The sequence below is a fragment of the Aspergillus affinis genome (assembly GCF_023601865.1).
Source record: "Aspergillus affinis strain CMG 70 chromosome Unknown NODE_38_length_267853_cov_87_405585, whole genome shotgun sequence".
In the NCBI taxonomy this organism is placed as follows: Eukaryota; Fungi; Ascomycota; class Eurotiomycetes; order Eurotiales; family Aspergillaceae; genus Aspergillus; species Aspergillus affinis.
The window spans coordinates 105,435-119,849 of NW_026515819.1; the positions used below are offsets into that span (position 1 = coordinate 105,435).

At 52.6% G+C, this 14,415-nt stretch overlaps 6 protein-coding genes across 6 annotated transcripts; 4 read left to right on the top strand and 2 right to left on the bottom strand.

Moving 5' to 3' along the window:
- Nucleotides 1–347: 347 nt before the first annotated feature.
- On the top strand, nt 348–2,391 carry KD926_006827 (uncharacterized protein; the record flags this gene model as incomplete). The annotated part of the gene is made up of 3 exons (XM_053099839.1): nt 348–437; nt 492–1,653; nt 1,700–2,391. The coding sequence occupies 3 exons, from the start codon at nt 348–350 to the stop codon at nt 2,389–2,391; spliced, it is 1,944 nt and encodes a 647-aa protein (XP_052956412.1).
- Nucleotides 2,392–2,675: 284 nt separating this feature from the next.
- On the bottom strand, nt 2,676–3,740 carry KD926_006828 (uncharacterized protein; the record flags this gene model as incomplete). The annotated part of the gene is made up of 1 exon (XM_053099840.1): nt 2,676–3,740. One exon carries the CDS (start codon nt 3,738–3,740, stop codon nt 2,676–2,678), a length of 1,065 nt encoding a protein of 354 aa, XP_052956413.1.
- A 1,762-nt stretch (nt 3,741–5,502) lies between these two features.
- On the top strand, nt 5,503–6,027 carry KD926_006829 (interferon alpha-inducible IFI6/IFI27 family protein; the record flags this gene model as incomplete). Its single annotated transcript, XM_053099842.1, has 1 exon — nt 5,503–6,027. One exon carries the CDS (start codon nt 5,503–5,505, stop codon nt 6,025–6,027), a length of 525 nt encoding a protein of 174 aa, XP_052956414.1.
- Nucleotides 6,028–8,088: 2,061 nt separating this feature from the next.
- KD926_006830 (MFS transporter) lies at nt 8,089–9,987 on the top strand (the record flags this gene model as incomplete). The annotated part of the gene is made up of 2 exons (XM_053099843.1): nt 8,089–8,701; nt 8,762–9,987. The coding sequence occupies 2 exons, from the start codon at nt 8,089–8,091 to the stop codon at nt 9,985–9,987; spliced, it is 1,839 nt and encodes a 612-aa protein (XP_052956415.1).
- A 212-nt stretch (nt 9,988–10,199) lies between these two features.
- KD926_006831 (putative phosphatidylglycerol specific phospholipase) lies at nt 10,200–11,702 on the bottom strand (the record flags this gene model as incomplete). Its single annotated transcript, XM_053099844.1, has 1 exon — nt 10,200–11,702. The coding sequence occupies one exon, from the start codon at nt 11,700–11,702 to the stop codon at nt 10,200–10,202; it is 1,503 nt and encodes a 500-aa protein (XP_052956416.1).
- Nucleotides 11,703–13,689: 1,987 nt separating this feature from the next.
- Nucleotides 13,690–13,998, top strand: KD926_006832 (uncharacterized protein; the record flags this gene model as incomplete). Its single annotated transcript, XM_053099845.1, has 2 exons — nt 13,690–13,780; nt 13,826–13,998. 2 exons carry the CDS (start codon nt 13,690–13,692, stop codon nt 13,996–13,998), a joined length of 264 nt encoding a protein of 87 aa, XP_052956417.1.
- Between the last annotated feature and the right edge of the window lie 417 nt (nt 13,999–14,415).

The window sequence follows — 14,415 nt, forward strand, 5'->3', positions numbered from 1 at the left end:
CATGCGATATTTGGCGTTAGTCACCTCCACTGGAGCAGTCACTACTCCATTATTCTTCTTCCCTTCACTCCGCGTGGCAAGCTCGCACAGGCTGAACAAAGCAACTTTCACTTGACGAGCTCCCTCATCCATTTCGGACTTCATGATCGAGACGCCACATACCGCCAGGTGACCGTCGCTGACGCAGAGTGCCCACCTCCAAGCTATACAAGCCGCACCTGCAAGGTCAGTCGGTCCCCTACAATTCGGGCAAGGGCATATACGCTCAATCAGGCGTCATTCCGGGCTGAGCAATCCAATCGGGCTTTGTGTTTCCGATCCCTTGCCCATTCCTACCTGCCGATCCCATGGAGGTGAAATTCCACATCAGCCAGGACGGTCGGGTTCCGAAGCGGAAATATGCCAAGGCCGCCTGTGACGCATGCCGTCGGAGAAAGGTATGATGGCTGGTATTTCATACACGCAGGTTGGCTCGCGCTAATCTGGCTTAGAGAAAGTGCTGCCATGAAAAGACAAAACGCCCACAGGCCTCTCCATCGGCCAATTTGGAAGGCAATGACGCTGGTCATGGTAGCTCAGATGCTAACTACAGCTTACGGCCGTCGAATCGAGCTCCAGTCTCTCGGGATCACAGAAGTACCGAGGAATCGCAGCGTCAAACACAGGCGCCTCGGTTCCCTGTAGAACAAAGGCAAAGAACCCAATCGGAGTCCTCGTCAAGGCTGCTCCAAGCCGACCGTTTTATCGGTGACTTAAACCCTGTTGCCTTCTTTGTTGATGACACAAACACGCGACTTATGGGCGGGCGCGCTCACCAAAAAGATGTAGGCGTATGGCTAGATAGGGATAATGACCTGGTCTCAGGCGAAGAGTCTCACGAAAATCCATCGTTGGGCCAGCGAGGTAATCCACGACGGACTGTTTTACTACCTCCGCGTCAGAGCCAGGAGGCATTGGTCGATATCTATCTCCGCCGCATTCACCCCATACTCCCATTAATCGACGAACATGATTTTCAGCGGCAATTCAAAGAAGGTTGCGCTTCCCCTTATCTCACCCAGGTCATTTGTCTGGCTGCTTCCAAAGACCACGAAGCGGAGCCTTACCTCCGTCTTGCAAACACCGACATACTGCCCCGTGGCGAATTTGGCAACTTAGTTTACGACGAGCTAAGCCAGGCAATTGCCTTGAGGCTGGAGAGAAAAAGGACCACACTAATCCAGATCCTTGCATTACTTTCTCTTCATGTTTCGGGATCCAGGAGCTTCGAGGATTCCTCGTTGTACCTAGCCCAAGCCATTCACCACGCACAGTCCATGGGATTTCACATCACCAGAGGGCCAGCGCAGGATAAAAAACCCACGATCGCGCTATTTTGGTCTTTATGGGCTCTTGATCGATATAACGCCGCCATACAAGGCAGGCCGTTAGTCATTCATGACAGGGACTTAGGCCAACAGCTGGTAGACGTGATCGCGCTTTTTGAGACGCCTTTCCGCGTCTTCCTATCTCTGGCATCGGTCCTCGCCGATGTTTTCGTTGTCTTCCGGCCGGCTCTGGAGGGTCCGGTCGATTTCGATAAGCCAGAAATCCCTCGATTCGAGGATATAATCGATAAGTCGGACGCCTGGGAGATCCCGCAGGATACAATATGTGAGTGATCTGTTCTTAATTCGCGAGAATCCTTCTAAGTCCCCAGTGTCTCTAGAGTTTGTATATCTCGCAATTGCAATTCTATCCTCGCGGCCATGGGTTCTCAAGGATCAACCCAAATCGAATAGTTTGTATGCTAGGCAGGACTTGGCTGTCCATCGGATGGTTTCCTTGATTCATATTTGCGACACTCCACAGCTTCTACCACTCCCAATCCTCTCTTACGCCATATCTTTAGGCTTCTGCGTGGCGTACAAACAAACCAAGCGATGCCAGCTTCTCAGCACCCGGATTACCGCGAAGCAACACCTGCAGACTTTGTACAAGAGCCTTGAAGCATTATCATCGACATGGTGGTCAGCTCAGGCCATGACCCAACTCGGCCGGCGCGCATTGAGTGAGGTTCAACGCACCACTGAAAAGACAAATGAACTGCCAAGATGGAGACAACTGTCTGATCCAGTACCGTTAGCAGAGTATATCAACACCCCCATGCCTCCTGTCTCAACAGCATCAGACCCTGTAAATGGGGTGGTTGCAAGACCTGAGCAAGCAGTTGATCTTGCAGATGTGGAAAATGATGCATTCAGCTACTTTCCAGAAAACCCTTCTCTTGACATCGACCATCTCCTCGGAAATCTCCTCAATATCACGGTCCCGACATGTCCGACCAACCCTTCATTCACCGATTTTGATCTGGGTTGGGTTGACCAGTTTGGATATCCCAACTTCTACTGAGATGCTGGGATTGAAGAGTCGCAAAATAGAAACGACATGCTCCGACAGCTCTGCTTCTTCTCTTCTTGGTTATTTTTATGAAATTTAATGTAATTACAAATTCTTTTCTCATTTGCATACTATCAAAAGCATAACATCAATGGCATTTAACTTTTGATTCATCTCATTATTGGTACCGTTCTATACCTTCCATGTGCCGTTTCCAAATCCTTCTAAACCCTGAAACACCAACGTCTAAGATAAACCCAGTTCCAAATATCATTGCGATCATAATTTCTTTCCAATCAATAGTCCTCCTCCGATCCATCATCACTGAACGCCGCCTCGTCCAGCAGATCATCCTCGTCATCATCCTCATCCGCCCACTCCTCATCATCGAAATCGTCACTCGAATCGTCGTCCAGCATCGCATCATACATCTCACTCATCAACGCCTTGATCGCCTCTTCCTGTCCCTCGGTCATCTTCATCAGGTCCTGCAGTCGCTGCTTCGGCTTCCACTGCTCGGAATCGAAGTCGTCCGTATCGAAGAACGCCTCGGGCAAATGCGTCCCGAAAAACGCCAACACCATCGCCGGCACGCCCATCACGTACTCCGCCGACAACGAAATACTCGCCTCGTCGTGGTCCAGTCGCTTCGCGAGGCTCGAAGTGTCGCGCGCGCGGATCAACTCCAGAATATCCGACCCGGGGATTTCAATCTTCTCTCCCTCCTGACTGTTGGCGCACGCCTTGATCAACACCAGCGTCTCGTCCCAGTCCAGGGTGTGTCGCTCCGTGAGCAGCGCCAGCAGCAGATATGTCGGGCACTCGTTGTGCGCGTTCTCGCCGTTCAGCACGCGCGCATAGGCGTCGCTCTCCGCCTCCAGACGACCCTGGAACGGCTTCCAGAAGGCCCGGTGCCACGGGTCGGCGGTCTGCGCGGACCCAGGGCCCTCGGTTTTCTCCTTGCCCGCGAGCGCCTGCGGCGGCAGATACTTCTCGTAGCGGGTGAAGTTCCACATGTTCCAGAGGTTGTCGGCTTCTTCGCCCATCTTGGTCTTGGTGGCGAGGTCGAACGAGAGCTTGGCCGAGTCGGTGCCGTCGGTCTGAGGCACTAGCTTGGCTTCATATCCCGAGATGGTGTCCTGCAGGGACTTCTTGCCCTCTTCGGAGCTATCGCCCTCGGCGAGGATCTCGCATGCTTCGCGGTATGTGACGAGCGCCTCGTGTTCGGCCTCCGTCACGTTGCAGTGTGGGTGCGTCAGTAGGGCGTCCACGAAGGCGATGCGCTCTTTGGTTTCTTTGCTGGAGGCTTGCGAGATGTCCTTGAATGGCCGTGGAGGGGCCAGGTATCGTAGGGGGTCCATTGTTGGGTGTAGTGGAAGATGTATGTATGGGAGTTTGTTTGTTTTGATTCTTCTTTTTTCTTCTTTTTAATTTTTTCCCAGGGGTCGCGATAAGAAAAAAATTTGATCGGATCCCGCCACTTTTAATGTGGGTCGGCCGGAGTCTTACCGGGGGATCGGCACTGTTTTTCTTCTGGTCCAAAGTGGATATTTTGACGGGGTGATGTTCATGTGCAAGGGTCAATATTGTTCTATTATTGTGAGGGAGTGAGGTGAATGAGTGGAGAGGAAATGCAAGGATGCGTTTGTGGTCCTAATTGCTACCGACTCATCCTGTTTGCTCATCCCGGTTCACTGTACATATGAGTCCTGTCAGTGGGCTATGGACAGCTAAAATTGGTAGTATTCAAGTAATCTCTTCTGTATTTTGATTAATCATAATTTAACTATCTTCTACCTTGTATCTTACTTGGGTATCACTCTTGCGACAAGCCTTGTACTCCTTCATATCCCCAGTCCCACACTTCATTCGAACACCGCGAATGAACACGAGAAGCGACGATCAATGTATCTATTTTCTTCGGCCTCAAATTCCAGCATTTGCCCCAGCCTGAAACACCCAGTCCTGAGTTTATTTCCCGGTCGATCTGGAACCAGGCCATTTGAACATGAAACTAGCCAGGCGATGCCTTACATTGCATTCCGCCAGGGATGGACGGCATTCCCCAAAGTGGCGGGACAGAGGGGGCATGGATATAAAGACATCCTGCCACCTGTAAACCTTCATTGTAAATACCTTTGACTCTAAGATTTTTTTGTTGAGCACGACGTTCAACTGAAGAAACAATGCTTCGCATTCCTGCCCTCCTGATCAGCATGCTCTGCTTGGCGGTTGCCGCCCAGAGCCAAGATTTCTGCATCGACGTTTGTCGAGAACAGAGACCTGTTTGTCCTTCCGGGCAGGTGAGTACTTGTGTATTTGGGGCTTCTTTCAAATCCATCCAAGAAGTTAGGGCTAATGATATTGCAGATTGCCTCAGGCCAACCGGTAAGTTGAGAATGTGTCTAGTCTTGGCAAGGATCACACCAGTTAACCATTCTGTTCTGCGTAGGGCTGCTGGGGATGTTGTCGGTCGCTGAATGAGACAGAGGGGCATGTGTCGGCTCGAGCATAAATTCTTCTTCTTGCTTGATTATTGATATATATGATTTGTTTTGTTTTCTTCTATGTATGATTCGTTTGCGCAAATCGTTGCTGTATAGGTACTTAAGACATTTACTTTTGTTGCGGCGCAGCTGGAAATATATTCACGTTGGTAGGACTTGTACTACCACATCACACATGTCAACAAAACACGGAAAAACGTAAGATATTTTTTTTTCTCTCAAATAACAATGGACTAAATTCCGACGCCCGAACAAAAGTACCACAACCAGAACGAAGGCAGAAAGCGCCCTCGAGGCTGTGCTGCCTGCAACTGCGGCAACAAGACCAATGTTACCTTGAGCGCTTACCAGCATCACTCAAGAACCAGTAAATGTAATGCCACCATGACATCTCCGTAGCTGACTGGTTGATCCTGACCAGATTAGAAAGTGTTGGTGTGTGACTGACAGCGGCGCAGTCTTTCACAACGCTCTTCGTCCGTACCACGAGTGATATAAAACTGCAACGCATCTTCCTTCCTCGACTATCAACGGCAGCTCCTTTCATCTTCTCAAGTCTCTCAGTTATCATAAATCTGCACTCAAGATATCCACGAAGATAATACCCATCGTCAACATGTCAATCATCCACACCCTCCTCCCCTGCTTCTTCAGCGCCCGCCGCAAGTCCACCACAGCTACCAGCTATGCCAGCAACCCTTCCAAAGGCCCCTCCCCCCTTGCCAACCAGGCAACAACCATCCTCATCACCACCGAAGACCCGGATCTCATCCGCAAACAACTCTCCGACCTGGTCACCACCACCGGCTGGACCGAGTCCCTCGCTCAAAGCATCCTCCACACCCTCGAAGACGCCATCAAAGGCTCCGCGAAGATGGCCCGGCCGGCGGCCGACGCGCTGGCTCGGGCAACGCACGAGGCGCACGACTTCGCGCATGACCACCCAGTCTATACGACAGTTCTGGCGCTTGGGGTGTTGGTCATCCTAGCGCCGTGGGTGTTGGAGGTGCTGGGGTTTGCGGAGTTGGGGCCCCTGGAGGGCAGCTTTGCCGCTTGGTGGCAGAGATTGTATGCGGGGTACGTGCCGAAGGGGTCGCTGTTTTCGTTTTTTCAACGTTTGGGGATGATCTGGAGGTTTTAGGGGGAACTTTGAACATATGTAGTTTGGTGGGTTGGCAGAGAAAGTTCAAGATGCTATGGACTAGGTAGACTGAGAGGAGACGTTGGAATATAAACCTTTTTAGACCACCCAAAACCCATCAATTGGCCGGTTGGTGTAGTTGGTTATCACGTATCGTTAACACCGATAAGGTCCTGGGATCGAGCCCCAGACTGGTCAATATTTTTTCCTTTTGCTGTGGTGGAGTGGGTGGGTCCATTTCTACAAAAGTACGGACCACGGAGATATATGTCGTAGAGAGTAGGTTGGGGTTAAGTGGAATTTTAACTATATCTACTTGTCTGGTTGATCCCGTTGACCCAAGCCAGTGAATAGTATCCAATTAACTAGCAGGCAGCCACCGTGCCTGCTCCCAGACACTGCCTGCCTACTTGTCTAACAGGGAAATTGCTACTGTCGTCATTGACGGCAGTGTAGTTATTGCAATGACCTCTTCCAGATGGATGGGAGAACCATCTCCAACCATCAATCATCTCCAGGAAACTCCTGCAATATACTATAATCCGCAGGGAAGTAGATCTCAATTATCAACCTGTCATCTTGGGGGTGGTGGCCGAGTGGTGGACTCGGTCATGATCATCTCTTAATATTATAAAGAAGAAGTAGACTCTCTTTCTTGCGATACTGTGAGACACGCGGTTAGATCCTGACGCTTTCTTAAAGCTTTCTACTAATATCTCCCCTGGGGCATCAGATTCTCTCACACATCACCTTCAAGCCACATGACCCGAGGTGATATCTATCGTATTTTAAGGCCTACCTAATGCTCTAATAGCGTATCTCAAGGTCTATTTATCTTTTTTTTTTTTTTGATATAGCCAAGTTATACGTAGGGCATAGGCGCACATATAACTCTCTGTTAATAGCAACAATTGCTCTCTAGGGGTCTACTAGTTTGTTATGGCAGGTTCCGTTTTTATGTGTTTTAGATTTCCCTAGCATTGTATGTCTTTTTACCCGATGGGAGGTTAGCAGGAGAAATAAGGCTTTAGGGTTTGGGTTAAGGATTATTTAGCTCCGCCGCTTCTGCTCCGAACGTTAATTAATACTACGTACTACCTGTCATCATCCTACAGTCATATCCGACTCCGCGACAAATATTCATATACAATTCGCTATATCACTCTCACTCTATAATTTCTATACTTGGACTCTCCCGCGTACATTTCACGTCTCATTCCCCGTCATCATGACGTCCAACCAACCGACCAGTCGAGGTAGCAAAAGGAAGAGAAGCCCCGCGAGAACAGTCGTTGAGAGAGAGCCGGCAAACCCCCCACCGTTGACTCCCCAAGACACAAACGAGTCAAACGACCGAGCTGAACGCCAGCCTGAACCCTTAACGCCGTCTTGCATACTCAAGCTCAAGTTGACTCTACGGCCAAAGTGTAACCATGATCATGAAGCGACCACATTATCAGGAACGTGTGACCCTCCCATGTAACTTTCCCCGCCTCAAAGGGAACAAGGCAGCAATGACAGTCCTGATCATGAAGAGGCGTATAGACACGATTTCCCGATCGGGAAAAGGCAGGGCTGAGTCATCCACCAGCAATCCATCACGTGTTGAGCAAGGTTTCCCTTGTTCTCATCGAGTCTCCAAACTTCCGTCCGTACAGACTCTCAAGTCTCATGCCGCAACTACCGACTATCATCAGCCCAACAGTCGTACGGTCTATACCGCAATACCATACGAGCAGATCCTCGGTCAGTACGTAGGTCGGCTTGCCGAACTCGTAGCCGAACGGATAAACGGGATTTTTAGCGCGATCCACAGCGGAGCGACAGTTTGGCCTCCATGCGAATCACGGCCAATGGGTGGCGTCGTGGTCTGATCCCTCTCCAAGTTTTCTCTGTCATCATTACACAAACGTCTGAGTTGCTTCGACAGATTTTTCGGTCGCAGGGGCCAATCTAACCAGATGGATTCAATTAAAACCAGAGCCTGTCGCCATCGCCCGGCGCAAATCGATCTGGCAATGTCCTCCTTGATTCCTGCACCAACTCCAACATCTCGTGGGAATGGCATCCAAAGATGCGGCTGCTGAAGCCCCTCGTGCCCACCGGATCCCGCACTGGCGTCTCCTCGTCGACCAGGGCGTCGTGACCTCCGAAATCATCGAGTATCCCTACGTGGGCGCCGGCACCGACGATGATCCGTTCATCGTGGAATGGATCCCCAACGATCCGCGCAACCCTATGCTCTTCGGCAAGAACCTGAAATGGGCCTACACCATCACCGTCGCCTTGGCCACCTTCGGCGTCTCCCTCGCGTCCTCTGCGTATGCTGGCAGCATCGAGGAAGTCCTCAAGTCTTTCGGTATCGGCCAGGAGCTGGCCACGCTGGGCGTGTCCCTGTTCGTGCTGGGTTTTGCCGTCGGGCCGCTGGTCTGGGCGCCGCTGAGTGAGCTCATCGGGCGGCAGATCATCATGTTCATCTCGTACTTTGCCCTGGCGGCTTTCTGCGCGGGGGCCGCCGGTGCGCAAAACAGCTGGTCATTGATCATCCTGCGCTTCTTCGCGGGGTCCTTTGGCTCCTCGCCTTTAACCAATGCGGGTGGTGTCATCGCCGATATCTTCCCCGCTGATCAGCGCGGTTTGGCAACCAGTCTGTTCGCCGGCGCTCCTTTCCTCGGTACGTCTTTCTCCTTGTATAGCAGCATATAACATTCAATCGCATACTGACACCCCGCAGGACCAACCCTCGGCCCCGTCATCGGCGGATTCCTCGGCGAAAACGCCGGCTGGCGCTGGGTGCAAGGCTTCCTGGCGACCTTCACCGGACTCATCTGGATCGTGACCATCTTCCTCGTCCCCGAAACCTACGCGCCCGTCCTCCTGCGCAAACGCGCCGACAAACTCACCCAGCTCAGCGCCGGCCAGCACATCTACCGCAGCAAACTGGACCTCGAGCGCGGCCGCGTCTCCGTCGCCACGGCCTTCGGCTCCTCCCTCCTCCGCCCCTGGATCCTCCTCTTCGCCGAACCCATCGTCCTGCTGCTCTCCATCTACATGGCCATCATCTACGGCACCCTCTACATGCTCTTCGACGCCTTCCCTATCGTCTTCCAGAACATTCGCGGCTGGAGCCAAGGCATCGGCTCGCTCCCTTTCCTCGGCGTCATGACCGGCATGATGATCGCCGTCGGCTGCAACATGTACGACAATAAACGCTACGTCCGCGAACACCAGAAACACCGCGGTTTCGCGCCCCCGGAGGCCCGCCTCCCACCTACCATGGTCGGCGCCGTCGCCATCCCCATCGGCCTCTTCTGGTTCGCCTGGACCAACGGCCCCAACGTCCACTGGATCGTGTCCATCATCGCCTCCGCCCCATTCGGCTTCGGTATGGTCCTCGTCTTCCTGGGAATCATGGTGTACCTGATCGACGCGTACACTATCTACGCGGCTAGCGTCCTCGCCGCGAACTCTATCATCAGATCGTGTTTCGGCGCTGGGTTTCCTCTCTTCACGACGTACATGTACAACAACCTGGGCATTCATTGGGCGTCGTGTATTCCTGCCTTCTTAGCTCTGGCGTGTCTCCCGTTCCCGTTCATCTTCTATAAGTATGGAGCGGCGGTGCGCAAGAAGTGCAAGTATTCGGCGGAGTCGGATGCGTTTGTGCGCAAGTTGGCGGAGAAGACCTTGACGTCTGGTGGGGAGGAGGAGAAAGTGACTGACAAGGAAGGTGAGGCCGTGGTGGATCGAGAGGGTGTGGATATTGAGCATGAGCATGAGCACGAACATGACCTGGAGAGAGCGGATACCGCGTCGACGAGTAGCGACGACGGACAGTTGCGAGGCACCTACGAAGCGAGCCCGTACGATATTGACCGCGTGAATACGCGCAATTCGGCGATTACGCAGCGGTCGCGATCGCGATCGACGAAGGGGAGGAAGCGCTTTGGGATCTTTTGATTTGAAATTCAGCGATTGCTTTTTTTTTTATAACTATACTAGAATAGCATTTATGCGTGTATAATAGACATATGAATAGGAATGTTTAATCATGTATTCGTCTCTTCTCGTCACATTTACGTGGCCATGTACTGTAGCGTACTGTACTTTATTTATCGAGTGGACAAATAGCCAACTCGGTCCATCCATCCATCCATCATCTATCATCTACTCTAAGAAGAAGCCGGAGCGGGCAACGCCTCGGGGGTGTCGGAGCGGAAGCTCTGCGTGATCAGGTGCTTGAAGTTGGGCGACCATTCGACGCGCGGGGTCAGGACGTCCAAGTTCCACAGGTCGGCCAGATACTTGAGGATGGAGGTGTGAGTGAACTCGCCGGACTGGCCTTTAGGACTGTTCTGGACGATGCCCTTGCCGACCCAGGGGGAGATGAGGACGGTGGGCACGCGGATTCCCAGGCGGTCGAAGTGGAAGGTGGTGGAGCGACCGTCCTTGGCCTTCTCGGTGTAGGTGAGTTTGTCGCCGGCGGGCACGTTCTCCGGCGGCGAGACGTGGTCGGCGAAGCCGCCGTGCTCGTCGAAGGTCAAGATGAAGAGAGTCTCGTTCCACTGGGGGGACGAGCGCACAGCCTCGTAGATGCTCTTGACAAAGCCCTCGCCCATGTTGATGGGGGAGGGCGGGTGGAAGGACATGTACGAGCAGCACTCCGGGTTGATCCAGGTGAACTGCGGGAGGGTGCCGGCTTCGGCGTCCCGGAAGAACTGGTCCAGCTTCTTGACATTGGTCTTGTCCTTGCCGGAGCGGGCGGTCCACTCATAGAACTGGGAATCGGGCAGGAAGCCAGAGTCCGTGGTGTTCTGGTAGTTGATCCAGCTGACGTTGGCGGCGGACAGCTGCTCGAAGATGGAGACCTGGGGTAGCGACGAGGTGAGGAAGTCGTCGTCGTTCGTGCCGTGGCCGTGCGAGGTGCCGGAGGTCAGATAGGCACGGTTGGGGTTGGTGGGCCCCGGCACGGAGGCGAACCAGCGGTCGAAGAGTACAAAGTTCTCGGCGATGGCGTTGAACACGGGCACGGTCTGGGGGGTGTAGTAATTGATGACCTCGGCGGCGCGGGACAGGTCAGCGTGCAGGCCATACGAGACGATCTGCTCGGTGACGAAGCCTTGCATGTCGGGTACATCGTTCTTGTAGTTGGGATGGTAGGTGCTGTAGACCTGCTGGTTGCCGCCGCTAATACTGTGATCGGGATCGTCGGGGGCGACGTTCTTGGCGATGGGCTGTGCGCACACCTTCTCCGACGTGGGATCCGACACGTTGGCGGGATTGCAGTAACCCGTCTTGACCAGCCCGTCGATGTCCGGGTTGTAGGTCAGGCCACCGGCGAAGACGTCAAAGGACAGGTTCTCCTGCACCAGCACGACGACATTCTTGATGGGGTTCTCGGCGGTCTTCGCGGGCCCGTGGGGCAGGCCGGAGATGCCCACCCCGAGAGAGAAGAAGGTGACGAGGGAGAGGATGCTCATGACGAGCAGGAGGAGAGTGATGCAGATGGATTTGCGCCAGGAAATAGTCGAGGATGATCGAGGCTCCCAGAAGGCGGTCTTTATATCGTGGCCAACGTGGGAAGTGACCGGATCATCTGGCGGCCGATACTCAAGCATCGGCCGCTTCTCCGGGTCCTCTGTCCCACGTGTAGCTGCCGAGTGATTCCATTGCATGGTTGGAAGAGGAAGGAGCTATTGACGGGAGATATGGGTGGATTTGTGCAAGGACGGGGGAGGAAGGGGGTTGGTTACTTGCAAGAGTATCACAAAATGGACGTTGCGGACGAAAGGCGGAGAAGGCGGGTCCCCCTGGCAGCCTCAGGCTCCCCAGTGACCTGCCCGCATGCCCGCCAGCCGCGCCCTGATTGGCTGTGGTCCTCGGCTTCTCAGCAGTTTGGGGCACTAACGGCGCTAGTCCTCATGGGGACTAGTCTGTGTCAAGCAAAGCAGTGCCATTGGTTACTCTGCGAAGATCTGCAGGATGGCCCACCCCGATTTGGCATGCGGCGTCCTTCTGCACGGTGATTCGCAGCCTTAAGGCCGATTGCTCATCACTTTATTCAGTCGCAATTAAGAGTCCAGGCAATTAAGGCCCTCTCCCGCACGGCATCAACTCAGCCGAGCCTGTCTCCCGGGCACGTGGCCGAGAACATGCCATATGCCCCGACCGTTATTGGCCCACGCCTTATCAACCGTCAACACCACACGGTGCAGGGACATGACTTTGGGCGAGTGCCCCTCCATGGCTCCGTGGTCGGGGATCCGATCAGGCTCGCTTCTGCTGTCGGAGTACCCCTGTATCCCCTGGACTCACCGGCGTAACCTCTGCAGGTTTGTTTTTTTCTTTCTTGTTTCTTGATTCCACCAAGTGGCTGGCCAGTTCTTCGCCATCTTCCAGCCACCCATCGGTATGCAGGAGAAATGAAAATGTAACCGAATGTGCTGGCCTCTAGATCGCGCGGTGCGATCGAGTCGCGGTTCGTGCAGATTCTTGGTGACTTGTGTCACTTAGTTTATTCCGAAATGTAACACATGTCAATATCTGAGAACCATTGTCACCCGATCAGACGCAAAGGATCGAATGGCCTGTCAATCTTGCGTATGACACGATGGCGGGGAAGCTGGGTTTCGAATTGTCGGGCATGATTGTACCATCAGAACCCGTTTCCAGCTTTTCCCTTTCACAGAGTTGGACTGTGCTGTCGCGGGCATATCCCTCGTTGGAGAATCTCGTCTGACGTCGTCGGGAAGTTTTTTTTCTCCGCTGTCTGTCCTGTCCAAAAGTACCATATCATGTAAATACATCCTGTCATGGAACTATTGAAAACATCCAACTCATTAGAACTTGTAGCTGTACGGCGTGTCCACATCTTGTATCCTAACAGGAGAAAACAAAGATACGACATGTTTGGGATCGCGAGCTGGTCCTCAATCTGTTGAACATGACCTTCGACTCATCGAGGTCAGGACGTTCTAGGCGGGATGACGGTCCTCATCTGAAAAGCAACTAGGAAGGCCGCGGGCTCACAGAGAAGGTACGCTGCCTAGCGGTACTTCACATGAAAGACACTAATAATCATGTTCAAGACAAGGCCATGAATCAAGCCGAGTAAGTGCTCATGTGTACTCTGTAGACCGTGTAGGTTGCTAATGGGATGGATAAGTCATGTTCCCACGATCCTTGTAAAAGGACACCAGAATGGTATCTTCGTTGGTCCCCCCTAGCTAACAGTGAAAAACAAGCCGAGGACGTGGAATCAAGTGTATTGCCGCACCAAAGCCCAATAACATGACTCCTTTGTCACTAAGCCAACAGAACCAAAAGATAGTGAGTAACATCCGGCCTCTGATTCTATATACGGCATTAGTTGTCCAACAAATCATCTGTCCCAAGACACGGCAGGGACATCCTCCATCCTTTGGAAACACTCCTTCACCCACTTACACCCAACAAATCCAGACATGCTACCGAATGACAACCAATCAAGACCAAGATACACATCCCTCACAGGCTCCTGGAACAGTTCCAGAGCTTGCACTAGATGACTAATGATGTCATGAATCCTGCATCCTACCCCTGCCATGAAACTCAGCCCAGGACCAGAGATCCGCGGCCAATTAATGCAGCGGTCAATTTAAAGTGTTGGATCCAGGCTTTAACATGATGACGAATGTGTCGGACTTGGGCGTATCGGGTTGGGGCCAAACTAAGAGGCTCTTCGTTTCGGCCCCAATTGTGGGACTAAGGCTTGGTAGGGATTTTACGGATAGATCGAGAGTGAAGCTAACAACAGTAGATACTTACGAGAAGATGGAGAACTTCTGCGGTGACGGCACCCTGTGGTTCTTCTATGACTGGGACAACGGCGAGAGTGAAATCAAGGACTCCCAGAAGAACTGGTTGTATTATGAGGATGGAAAGGGCCAGCAGCAGACTTGGAGTCTCAACCCCCCAGACGCACAACGCTAAGGGATACGTTGGCAATGCACAGCTGAAGGGAGAGAGCTTTGAGACTGTTTAGGTGGGATCTACTATGGCTGGAATCTTGAATTTACTGGCTCGGGATAGATGACAAGATACAATCGAGCTCTCATTTAATCATGGACAACATATTATTTATTTCTCAGACTTCAAGCATTTTCTTGGTTTATCCAGGAGCTATAGGGGTTGGCCTCGGTTTTCTGGGGGAATAGAAGTCACACTCTGATGTGATTAAGCGAGACCTCTGCATCTGCGATACCCAATGTAGGTTTTGATCGGTTGATTCTTTATAAGGAGACGGTTCAATGGCGGGTGGCCGATCCAACGTCAAAATTGAAAACATGCTTGTGCCAGTAAATGGACCATTGCCACAGGTATTGGTCTAACTACCGTTCGCTGTTCCGA